Source organism: Podarcis liolepis (genome assembly GCF_965112155.1).
Source record: "Podarcis liolepis genome assembly, chromosome: 3".
Taxonomy (NCBI): Eukaryota; Metazoa; Chordata; class Lepidosauria; order Squamata; family Lacertidae; genus Podarcis; species Podarcis liolepis.
In genome coordinates this window covers 86,864,710-86,877,488 of record NC_139557.1, presented here as the reverse complement: position 1 = coordinate 86,877,488, position 12,779 = coordinate 86,864,710, and the positions used below count along the sequence as shown (strand labels likewise).

The 12,779-nt window shown below is 44.0% G+C and overlaps 1 protein-coding gene and 1 long non-coding RNA gene across 2 annotated transcripts in view; one reads left to right on the top strand and one right to left on the bottom strand.

Moving 5' to 3' along the window:
- The window catches only part of ZFAND3 (zinc finger AN1-type containing 3), a 131,388-nt gene extending 124,849 nt beyond the window's left edge, over positions 1-6,539 (bottom strand). The window contains exon 1 of the mRNA XM_083497227.1: positions 5,870-6,539. Within this exon, the coding sequence (XP_083353353.1) occupies positions 5,870-5,940 (71 nt within the window). The 5' untranslated portion in view covers positions 5,941-6,539. The remainder of the gene's footprint in view (positions 1-5,869) is intronic.
- On the top strand, positions 6,510-7,101 carry LOC310704156. The gene is made up of 2 exons (XR_014524608.1): positions 6,510-6,600; positions 6,930-7,101. It is a non-coding gene; the product is annotated as an uncharacterized lncRNA (long non-coding RNA).
- Positions 7,102-12,779: the final 5,678 nt, after the last annotated feature.

Below are 12,779 nucleotides of genomic sequence, written 5' to 3'. Positions count from 1 at the left end.
TACCAACATAGCTTGCTGGGTGACACATGGATCTGGTTCAGCTGAGCCCTAAATTTCAGATGCAATACAAATATCTGATATTCTGCTAGGCCATTCACAAGAGTTAACAATCTTCTAAACCTTCTTCTAAATAAAATTTCTTGCATGAAAGAGAAATAAGCTATTCAGGAAGCAGTTGTTTCCAGATATGCTCAAATTCAATAGCCCGACCTTAGACCTCTGGGACATTCCCAGGGCTACAGGTTACCCAGTGACCTTTCATGTCCAAGTACAAAACAGCTTGACCGTGCCATTCAAACAAAAGTGAGCCACAATTTGTAACAGGAGAAACATTTGTTCCCTTCCCTCTCATCTTCTGTAATGCCACCATTACAGTAGTACTAAAATGGTAGTACTTCAGTTGCCAGAGTAATTGCACTAGAGTTTCCACCACTAACTGCAACAAAAATGTTTTTTGTTTTATGTTGACTATTTAAAATGTTTCTTTTAGGCAGCATTGGAACAACTCATACTACTTTCACAGATACATTTCAGAAACTTTAAAAACCAATCCAATTAAAATACATTCCAAATTAAGACCTAGTACAAAAAGCAAGAGTAAATACTTCTGCATGCAAGGCCTATTTATTTGTGTGCCTTTAGGCATTTCCCTTACAATAAGACTGTGTTGCCGTACAAAGAGTAACCTTTGGCAGGTACTAGACCCAAACATTACCAAGAATTTCAGTTGCATCATCAAATGCAACAACAGTCTTTTCATATTCAAGACTAAATGAACTGTTTTTTCTTCGTGAAACAAAAGCTAGATTCAGAAAGTTAACTCAAAGTATCCTGAAATATACTAATTGCTTGGAAAAGAATTTAAGATGTCTTCAAGACAAAAACCTCAATGCAAATGCCAAAGCCCACAAGCCTTTTCTCACTCCTTTTGATTGCTGAAAACTCTACACACATCCCATTCTCTACAAGTAAATACAAGAGTACTTTTGAAAATACCTTCAGATATGCAATCTAGGCTTAAGAAAAATGTCCACTGCTGACAACCAAGTTGGTGAAAAGGCAATCAGGCAAGCAGACATGTGCACACAGAAAAATGAGGAGAGTGAACAATTCAAGTACAAGTCTGAATATGTCTTTTAGATGAACATGCTCCACTTGTCTCAAACGTGTTTTGAAGGTGTTTGTTTAGAGGGATACTTCAGTAACCCCCCCCCCAGAATTTAGGACTGTCCAAATTTTGTTTTCTACCTCAGATGTTAGCTTGGCTATGTTGCCAGTCTTGAAATACGGCAGCCATGCCATGTACCACAGGAAAAGCATGTTTATATAGCTGGAACTTTGCTATTCTGGGGCTTGGCTTAGTTTGAAAACAGGCATAGGCCCTGCAATAAGTGCCAAGAGAGATTGTGCTCTGTCTTAAGTCCTCAGAAACACACAAGTAAACAAGCCAGTCTCAGAAACCTGAGCAATTAAAGGTATCTGGTCTTACTTGGAAGTTTCTCCCCACTCCTTAAACATTCCCTTCTAAAGTATGCATCCTGAGAGATACTATTGATAAACAGAACTCACTTTGAGTATTTTCAAAACCTAGGTAGACAGTAAGTATGTGGTCTTGATGCCTGACCATCAGCATTCCTCAGTTCAGCTAAAGGTGGCATTCAGCCAACCAAATTGTGAGATGAGTGGTAATTTGGGCAATAGTCTTAGGCTACAATCTACACACTTACAAGAGTGTGAATGAGTGAACACAGTAAGAATAACTTCTGAGTAATCATGCATAGGATTAAACAGTTAACAGACAACAGAAACAGTGTTAATTGTGCTTAAAAAGGAAGGCAAAAGACAAATTAAAAGACAAAACAAATTGCTCACCATTTTCTTTATTGAAAAGGGAGGTACAGTGGTACCTCAGGTTAAGAACTTCATTCATTCTGGAGGTCCGTTCTTAAACTGAAACTGTTCTTAACCTGAGGTACCACTTTAGCTAATGGGGCCTCCCGCTGCCACCGTGCGATTTCTGTTCTCATCTTGAAGCAAAGTTCTTAACCCGAGGTACTATTTCTGGGTTAGCGGAGTCTGTAACCTGAAGCATTTGTAACCTGAAGCGTCTGTAACCCGAGGTACCACTGTACAACTGTAAAGATTAAGCTAGAGAGGTTTAAAAGTCAAATAAGGATGCCAGTGAGGGTTTCAAAAAGGTGGTAGTAGATCAAAGTAGTTGTTATATCATTTTGAATGATTCAAAGTTCTAAGATTCTGATATGGAAAAAAGGGTTGTTGTCAACATAGTGCTGAGAAGAATGTAATTCTTGTGTGATGGAACATCCCCCCTTTCCTCTAGCAGACACCCCTAGTCCGCTCTACGGGTTCTCCCAACCCCCCAAAGCAAATCTGGGGACAGGGGGCAAAGGGGGGGGGAGGGCAAGTCCTGCTGCACTAATGTTAATCCTTGCACTAGTTCAAACATTCATTTCAATATTGCCCTGGATGTCTAGACCCTGAAGCTATTTGTTTTTACTTTCAGAACTCTCCTGACAGTTAACCACCATAGAAGGTGGAGGAGGGTGGGGAGAATATAAATAGTATAAATACAATAAATAAATACAAGAAACACAGGAAGCACTTCGCTGAGATGGATCAAGTAGCAAAAATGCCACCTAGCCAATGCCTCTGCAAAAATCATGAAGCTAATTGAAGGAAAAAACCAGAACACTATATTATTATTATTATTATTATTATTATTATTATTATTATTATTATTATTATTACTATATATGACCACTTCAGCAAGACTTGATGAGGTCCTACAGAAGTTTCACATAGCCTGTGTGCGTGGGGGGAGAGAATGGCCAACAATGCTACCATAAAACAGGTATATACAAACTAGAGAAAATCCAATAATTTACTTATTATTAATATTGAAGTATCAAGCTCCAACAGTACCTCTACAAGAATATGACTGTTCAACACTGCTATTAATAAATGGATGCAGGAACATTAAAATACAGGTGAAATACTATCAAACAGTATGCAGGAAGAAGTGCACATGGAATTGGAGGATGCCTTGAAGTTCCCACTGATGAATGACCAGTTTATAATGTAGCTTGCCACTTCAGGTTTGCACACAACTGCGTGGGAACCTCAGCCTGTATACAGGCACTTTAATGTGTTCCTGAACGTTTCAGATATTAAGCTGGATGCGAAGAAAGTAACTGAAACTTTCGCAATGAGATAGTCGCAAAAGGAAAAGCAAACATGTAGGCCACCATACTGCTGGAGATGATTTTGGGAAATTTAATGGTAATCAGATAAAAATGCACTGCTGTTGGCTACTCTCTTTTGGTTCTCTTTATTACTTATTGTGCAAAGTTTAAGAGCAAAAGTGGTTGGGAGAAAACTTCTGGTTGCTAAAACTAGTTTGTATCCAGATGAAGTGTTATGTTAACTTAAAAATATAAAGCCTGTCCAAATTTAACATACACACTCCAAGTCAATGCAACCAATTGCCCTTCTTCTGTATGTCCATGTTAAACAATGCAAACTGAAAGAACATTAAAATAAAAGCAAAGAGCGCATGATTCAAAATTTTGGATAAAAGGTGAAGGAACTATGAAGGGCAAAGTTAAAGTGGGGTGCGAAAAATAAGCAATTATTCTTCCATTCTTATGTGTATAGCGCAAGAGACCATTGCATACTGATTAAAGAAGTATATATTAAAGGACCTCCAAGTTTTTAAAATAAAATAAACTTGCCTAAATCTTGCAATTTGCGAAATTATTTAAAAACCTGACAACCAGCTTTTAAGGTTACAGTGGTACCTCAGGTTACAGACATTTCAGGTTACAGACTCTTCAGGTTACAGACTCCACTAACCCAGAAATAGTACCTCAGGTTAATAACTTTGCTTCAGGATGAGAACAGAAATCGCACGGCGGCAGCGGAAGGCCCCATTAGCTAAAGTGGTACCTCAGGTTAAGAGCAGTTCCAGGTTAAGAACGGACCTCCGGAACAAATTAAGTTCTTAACCCGAGGTACCACTGTATTTGGGTACAGTAAGTCTGACAGCTGCTGAGATTTCCTCTGATTTATTTAGTGTAAGTTTTTGTTACACATATCCCTTTCACTGAAGAGCACATTTTCTTGAGCAGACCATGTTTAAGGCGCTACATTCTCTCAAGCTATATACCCACCTTCATGTTTACTACCTGTCTGAGACAAATGTATGTTATTTGTGGTATATCAATAGGCAACATTAAAAATGATTGTACCAAAGCTTTGATTCAGGTTGAATGGCTACTGACACATACAAAACACCAAGCTCAGAAAGCTTAGCAATATTCAAATGCTGAGTGAAACACTCAACTCCTTCATTATCTTCATTAACATGCTTAAGGCAGAATAGACTATAAATTTCACTCAAATATACAATGCTTTATTGAATTCACATATACACACACGGTATTTATATCTGTCATAATTAACATGTGAAATTATATGTACAGCCTGACTTCAGACAGGCTATCCAGTGATGGCCAAACTTGGCCCTCCAGCTGTTTTGGGATTACGATTCCCATCATCCCTGACCACTGGTGCTGTTAGCTAGGGATGGTGGGAGTTGTAGCCCAAAACGGCTGGAGGGCCAAGTTTGGCCATCACTGCTATACGATGTAAATTATTGTCAATGCACATAACTAAGTCAACCAAGTCTTTTATTCAATCTTCTCCTTTTGCAGGATGCCTCTATTGCAGTGAGTGGAAAACTGTGGCCATCCAGTTGTTCTTGTACACCAAACTCCTGGCAGCATGTTCAATGATCAAGGGCAATGGGAATTTTAGCCCAACATCATGTGGAGAGCCATAGTTTTGCCATTCCTGCTTTAGTCCATAACTCCTAATTCAGACAATCTACAGCTAACCTCAGAAACCATGTTCCTTTTTTAAAAAAGCAAAAAAACCAAACAATCTAGAACTCAAGATCACGACCACAAGCATTAGCATGGCTATCCTAGTTTTACATAGGCCAAAAGGAATAACCTTTATACAGGAGTGGCCTACAAGCTCCTCACAGGCAAGATTACCACTTTTGCCTTTAACCCCAAAAAGGAAGGAAGAGTTCCTTTGGATCTGATGACACTGCGCCACACAGCTTGTGCCATTATTATCCCTCTGAAAGTCACAAAACTGGAACAAAGGTTCTCGTTAACTTTGGGCAATGGGAGAAGCAGATGTGAGGAGAGTTGGAAGCAAGGACTTAAAAGCCACACCCTTTTGGAAAGTTGTCTTGCCATTTCTTATCCCCAACGAGGAAGACCACACATAGATGTCACACCTGGGGGGGGGGCGGGGAGGAGTATATAGAGTAAAGTTGACACACTGCGATACCTGAGAATTAAAATTACAGGGCACACGCTTAAAATAAAAAGGCAGGAAAGGAGTAGGAGGTGAGGGGAAAACAGGGAAAGCAGCTTAGAGATCAAACCGCCGTAGAGAGAGGAGTGAAGAATGAAAGATAAATCGTGGGTTTTCTTCGCCACTCGCCCCCACCCCCGCTTGGCAGGAAGCGCGACTAGGCCTTCAAGCCCCCGGCTTCCCCCGCCACTGTGATGCAGCCGAGGCAGTCACAGGCCTCGGGAAGGGATCCCAGTGACAGGACGAGGAGGAGGAGGGCCGCCCTCCTCTTCCTCCAGTCGGGGGAGGTGAATGGAAAGAGGGCGCCCGACCTCCCCGAGAAACAGGGGCTCCCCTCCCCGAGCCCTTCCCCTCGGGCCTGGCCTCCCCACCCACCCACACAGGCCCTCGGGACCGGAGGGACCCCAGCCCGGCAGCCCCGGCCCCTTTTGCCCGCTGCCCTCCCCGACCACGTACTCACCCCCAGAAGCCGCAGGGGCAGCGGGGCGGCAAGCTGGGGGCTTTGCTGCGCTCGCTGCCGGCGTCTCCCATGGCGGCGACGTTGGCGGCCGCAGCAGCGGCGGATCTCAGGGCCGAGGCCGGGGGAAGAAGGAAGGGGCAGCTCCAGGCGGAGGGTCCAGGCCGGGGCTCGAAGCCGGGATTCCAGGCCGGTCAGCTGGAGTCGGGCGCTACCACTGCGGCGGCAGCGGCGGGGCGGGTGGGTAGCTGAAGCGAAGGCGGCGGCGGCGGCGGAAAAGGAGGCGGCCGCGCCCTGTGGTGCTTGAGGTGACACTGAGCGGCGGGCGGCGGCTGCCGGGGGGTTGTGACGGGCCCGCAACACGCTAGCCCCGCGGGCGGCGCGCGCCCCCTGACCCAACAATGCCCTCGGCTCCTCCCCCTCGGGGCGAGTGAGGTGGTCTTGCCCGGCCACAGGATCTGCTGGGAGAGGAGTGTACCAACGTCCGGAAATGGGTGGGGGGCTGCCGTGGACGGGTGGGGAGGCCAAAGCCGAAACGGGGAGCTGAAGCGAAGGCTAGTGTTACCACAGCTTTAAAGCGGAAAGCTTCCAGGGGCGAATAAGCTCGAGAAGAGTGGTTGGGGAAAGACCGGGCACCCCCCGCACCATGATCTGCTAATGGTACGGTCTGAAGAGATTGAGTCCGGGGTGAGGCAGATAAGGCTCTGCGCATGCGGGTGAGCAGAAACCCGGAAGTAAGCGTGAAGTAAAGAGTCACTCCTAGGAGTTTCCCCTCCCCCGCGCTGGTGGAATTCCCTGTCTAGGCAGGAGCAATCCCGGGAATTCCTGTTGGGGCTGCCCTACTGGCGTTGTTCGCGGCTGCTTTCTTCCCTCTCCTGCACTAGAGGGAGAGGGTTGGAGGAGCCAGGCTGCAAGCTTATGCACACTTCCCCGCGAGTAAACCCGGCCGAAGTGTGTTGGATTTACTTGCTGAGTAAACATTTGTAGGGGCTGCGTTGATAATAGTCCCCAATTTAAAAGGAAGCGCCAGGATAGATAGCTTTCTCCTCTTCTCCTTAAACAGAACTTAATGCACCTTTACCAAGTGGCGTGATGACAACAACCACACACACAAAAAAACAACCCAGGTGGAGGCGGAGGTCTCCCAGCTGTACGTTCTGCACCTAAATTTTGTATTGTGCTGCTGCTGTTAAAGTTACAAGCGCCCGTCCCATTATTAAACCTGCTTTTGGCTAGTACCTTGTGATGGCTTTGTGGTACTGGATCTTATGACATTTCTTTTAAAAAAGAGAAACATGGAAAAGGTTCTGTTTTGCAGGTGTTAAAATAGGTGTAGAATGTGATCCTATGAGTGATTATTCAGAAGCAAGACCCCCTATTAGTACTAATGTTGTATTAAAACACCTGAAGCTGCTAAAAGAATGAAGAATCCAGGACCACTTTAACAAATTTATTTAAGGGTCCACCTAGCACCATCATAAACCATCTTTCTGGCACTAAGCTAAAACTCAATGGATCATGATTAGCTTGTTAATGGCCTATTTGATGAAATATTCTGCAGAGAGGGGGTTCTGCTGGGTCTGTTTATGGATTATTGAAATGGTGTTACTGAAATTTATTGTTACGGTTTTGTGCTACACATTTGTGCCTGAACTTTTTTAGAAGTTGTTTAGAGATTTCTTGCAGTAAGTGACTAATAAGCCATATAGGTAGCAATACCAACATTTAAAATGTTTTAAACATTGGAGTAAAATGACTATGGAATGTATAAAATATAGGCTGAGATTATTATGCATTTATTCAGCAGAATTTGCATGCCAATTGTAAAGAAAATCTCTTAAGTGGTTGAGTTTAAAGTATGCAACATAAACACAGTGATCATTCACAACAAAAGTAATCAGTCATAACACAATCGGCCTTAATTTGCTATGTTAATTAATATATGTAGTTAGATAGAAAACCACTACATTTATAGCCATAGATATACACGTGAACTTCTTTTTAAACAAGATCTGTATTCATTTTCAAGTTGCACATCACACATAACATAACAAACACATTAACCACGTTGCTTAAAATATCACATCCGATTCTTACAGTTCACGCCAAATTTTTTTACCACATATTACCATGAGATATCTGGGGGTTATAAACACGGTCTTCTCAATGTATATCATCCAAAAGTGGTTGCCACACATTATAGAATAGGTAGGGGTTAGAATTCTCTTTGGTCCTACAAATTCAGTATTCAAGCCCAAAGCAGTACATTATTGCATCGCTATTTCCATATGCACCACTGCAAGGAGGAACATCAAAAGTTCTTTATGAGCAAATGGTGGAGCAGACATGCCCTTGATTCCAAGAAAAGAAAGTTGAGGGGAAGGTTGTAGGCCATTTTGTGTATTAAACTCAATTTGAACTTCTTGACATTCCTCAGTCTCATGCCTGAATCTGCCATTAAAGTTTCTTTCGTATGGCCACTTTCAGGTAACCAGCAGATTCTGATACCATTTTTGTGCCAATTTGTACTGTAGTGTAGAGAGATGGGTCTGTCTGAATTCCTATGTATGTACAGTGGTACCTCGGGTTAAGTACTTAATTCGTTCCGGAGGTCCGTTCTTAGCCTGAAACTGTTCTTAACCTGAAGCACCACTTTAGCTAATGGGGCCTCCTGCTGCTGCCGCGCTGCTGGAGCACGATTTCTGTTCTCATCCTGAAGCAAAGTTCTTAACCCGAGGTACTATTTCTGGCTTAGCGGAGTCTGTAACCTGAAGCATATGTAACCTGAAGCGTATGTAACCTGAGGTACCACTGTAGAATGTAAGAAGGCATTATTGGCAGATTAAAAAAATAACTCATTATAGGATGTCCCCGTTACTGGATGTCCCCGTTTCCTGGGGATAGTCCCCGGATTTGCAAATTTGTCCCTGGACAAATTCCATCCCCGGAATGTCTCCGGATTTCATCTAATGTCCCTGGGAAATGTGGCAGTGGCAGTCTCAGCAGCCCAGAGCCAGCCTGGTAGTGCAGTTGGCTCTGGCTGACTTCAGGAGCTGCCCGCTGCCGTAGCACCCGACATTTTGCCTTGCTGGAAGTCCCCATATGATGTGTTGTGCACAAGACACATCATATGGGGACTTGCTGTAGGGGCTGAAGATGCAGTGCTGGGTGCCGCCGCCGGGCGAGAGCTGCGTGGGGTCGTTGAGCTCGGTGCACCACTGCAACCTGGCGTTCAGCTTGCCGTCAGCGCTGCTGCCCAAGGCCGTCGGCTTGGTCTCAGTCTCCAATTGGTGCTTGGGCGGCTGCAGCTGCTCCTCGACTTGCAAGCAGTGGCTCGCTTGTCAGCCAGCTTGTCCTTGGCCATCACGGATAAGAGGCAAGCAGGAGACGAGCTGATCCAGCCCAAGCGCGCCTCCTCCCACTCCCACTCGCTCACCGCTGGCTCTGCCCCGGACCCGCTGACTGGGCATGCTGTGGCGTGGATGGGTGGCCGCCGGACGATGCCTGCACAGGAGACGCCCAGACAGGCGGGCAGGGCAGCAGCAGGAGGAGGGGGTTTCTGCTAACGCTTACTTCCGATTACAGATAGGTAGCCGTGTTGGTCTGCCATAGTCAAAATAAAAAAATTCCTTCCAGTAGCACCTTAAAGACCAACTAAGTTAGTTCTTGGTATGAGCTTTCGTGTGCATGCACACAGAAGTGTGCATGCACACGAAAGCTCATACCAAGAACTAACTTAGTTGGTCTTTAAGGTGCTACTGGAAGGAAGCTTACTTCCGAGTAAGCCTGTAGGGAATCGCAGTGCAAAGAGGGGGAGGGAGGGAGGGGGGAAGCATGGCTAGTGCTTCAAGAAAGGCCGGGACCCAGAGGAAGGCCGTGTAACAGAAGAGACTACAGAAGAGAAGATATTAATTCTTTATTTTTTTAAATAACTTTTTTCCTATCTCTTTTCTTAAAAAAATTATTGATTGATTGATTTTTTGAAAAAAATCTGGTAACCTAATTGTAAATTGCATTGCTGATGAAAAGCAGTGTATAAGAATAAATAAGATGAATAGGTGAATGAACATTTGTCACTAGCTCCTGCATGAAATGGGAGCTCATTAGGACCATTTTCTAAAAAACTACAGCTGGAGGGGGAAACAGAGTTGCTTTCCGCCCCCCTTCCAAACTAGCCCTGCTCATGTGTGTTTAACAGCAGTCATTATGAAACTAACAAAGCCAATGAACCATTTTCTGTCTCTTTATCTTTGTGTTGGGAATAGGCCTGTTAAAATTTTGCATGTCAGGGTACTATGAAATACATATGACTAAGCAAACCAGGCCTAGTGAGGACTTTTAAATGCAAGCTATTTGATACTTCTAGTAATGCTGGAAATACCGAGGCAGCAAAAAAGACCTTTGCTGAGGCGTTAAGCCGGGGATGTGCTACAGAATAAATCCACAGTTTACACTCACTTTACTTATGTGACCCATGCGGGGGTGGGGTGGGGTGGGAATAAGTGGTGAGCAGGGAAAGCTTGTCATTCCCTGTTCTCCATTTATTGATATTCAGTGGTACCTCTGGTTGCAGACGGGGTCCATTCCGGAAGCCCGTTCGCAACATGAGCAGAACGCAACCCACGTCTGCACGTGCGTGGGTCGCGAATCGCCGTTTCTGTGCATGCGCATGATGTCATTTTCCGTGACTGCCTGTGCACGAGCAGCAAAACCCGGAAGTAACCCTTTCCGGTACTTCCGGGTTGCCGCGGGACGCAACCTGAAAATGCTCAACCTGAAGCATACGTAACATGAGGTATGACTGTATATTTTCCACTCACAGACCTAGTGGATTTTCCTTCCTCACTATGCTCTCAGAAAGTTGCCGCAGGGCCCCAGGAAGCTTCCAGAGCTCTCACTCCTCGTCTCCCACAATTACATTTGTGAATAAATAGTAGCTACTACCTGTTTTATCACTATAGTAGCGCTAATTCTTAGGCAGTTTTTATTTGAGTAGAATGATAATTGTAAAAATGAAAGGGAGAGGGAGCTCATTGAAGTCTGTTGATTAGAAGACTGATAAGCCTGTTTAACGTGTGTGTGTGTGTGTGTGTGTGTGTGTGTGTAATCTCATATATGTGGAAGTGAGTCCCATGTAACTCTGTGGAAACTACCCATGATAATTCATGCATAAGATTGTGGTGTTAAGATTTGAAAGAGGAGCACATATTGGCCAAAGAATTGTGAATTAAAAGGAGAAAATATTCCTGAAAAACTATAGCCATGCACAGTTTTCCTTTTAAAAGGATGACATTAGCATTTATGTGAATAACCACTTATCTTTGGATAATTAAAATTAAAAATAAAAACTTTACCAGTTCTATACTCCAGGTGTGGGAGTGGACAGGAAGTATGTTGCTTCTTAAAGCTTTTTGTACAACAGTCAGAGCAATGTGGGCGTGTGTCTGTTACAGCAGAACGGGCCACACATCTGTGGAACTACTTTAGCCTTGTCCGTGACATTGCTCAAAGAGTTTTCATAAATGTGTGGTGCACCAGATACTATGATGGGAGGCATACCCACAAAAGACAGTAAGATACAGCTGTGACAAGAGTCTCCAAGTCTTTGTGAAGCTGTGGTCTGTACAAAGCCTATAATAGCTGCAGACTAGATCACACAGTTCAGTACCCCAAGTGAGCCTTTGTGACATCACAGGCGACCACAGTTTTACAGTTCATTTGCAAGTGGCCTTTCTGGTGGTTGTGATCAGATGGAGCCCTTAGAGTGCCTTTTGAAAATCAGAAGGGGTTTTTTTTGGGGGGGGGGGTGTTTTGTAGCAGAAAGGTTTTCTCCTTTTTGTGTTTGTGTGATTAGGCAGAGATGTTCTGAATTGCACCTGGTTCCAGTTATTGTTAGAACCATACAGTATTATCCAGCTGTCTCTTCTGAATATTGTATTCTGGTGCATCCCTTTCCCATAATAACCTCATTTCCTTGCTTATTCCCTACCCTGCCCCGTAGTTCTGAAATCATGGAGCACCAGCATTGACCCACTGCTATTTGTGATCCACAGCGATGTTAGTCTGCCTGACCTAATGATTCATGAGCTGTATCTCTCCCTCTTCCCAAACTCGGTGTGTGAGGCCATCCTGTTAATCTATATGTATTCTAGAAATCTAACTGGCCTTTAGGGTTGGTTGCCTTTAGCACCAGACTGAAACCAATGCACTTCAAATAACCAGGTGAAGGTTGAAACTTGAAAGGATGTGTTAATATAACACAAAAAAGAAAGCCGTATTTTTATTTTAAATGGGCCTTTCTTACATTTCATTTACTGTATTAGTTCCCATCAACTAGAGAGTCAATGTCTCTTATAAAATATATTGCTTGCAACAAACTTGGATGGAATCACATGGATAAATGGTGCCATTTTATCCCCTCAAAATTCTGTCTATAAGTAGCAGCTGGATATATTCAAGTGGAACCATTCCCACAACGAGTTCAGTTTTATCAGTGCCACTTCAGCTCCTGCTGTGATTCTGCTGCTTGTGTGTTTCTGTTTACCTTTTGAAATCCAACAAGATTCAGAGATAGTAAGCTGTAGCAGGACACAGATTCTCCATGTTTGTCCCAAGAGCTCATTTGCACCTAGGTTAAGTTTTGGGAGAAGTTGGTGCCGTTTCCCCCCCAAATCCCAGGTGGACTCGATGACACATCTTCCACTTCTGGTTTGGTTGTATGAAAGAAAGCTCCTCTTGATAGTGGAACTAATATTTCTCCACAATATTTCTGCTTGTGTTTCAACTGTCAGTAGTGCTCCCTCAAGCATGTGCTGACTGAAGAGCCCCACACATGTGCATAGTAGGGAATGGATGTGCTGAAACAGCCTATTCAATCTGCTAAATCAACAGTAGGGTATCTGAGGGTTACCAT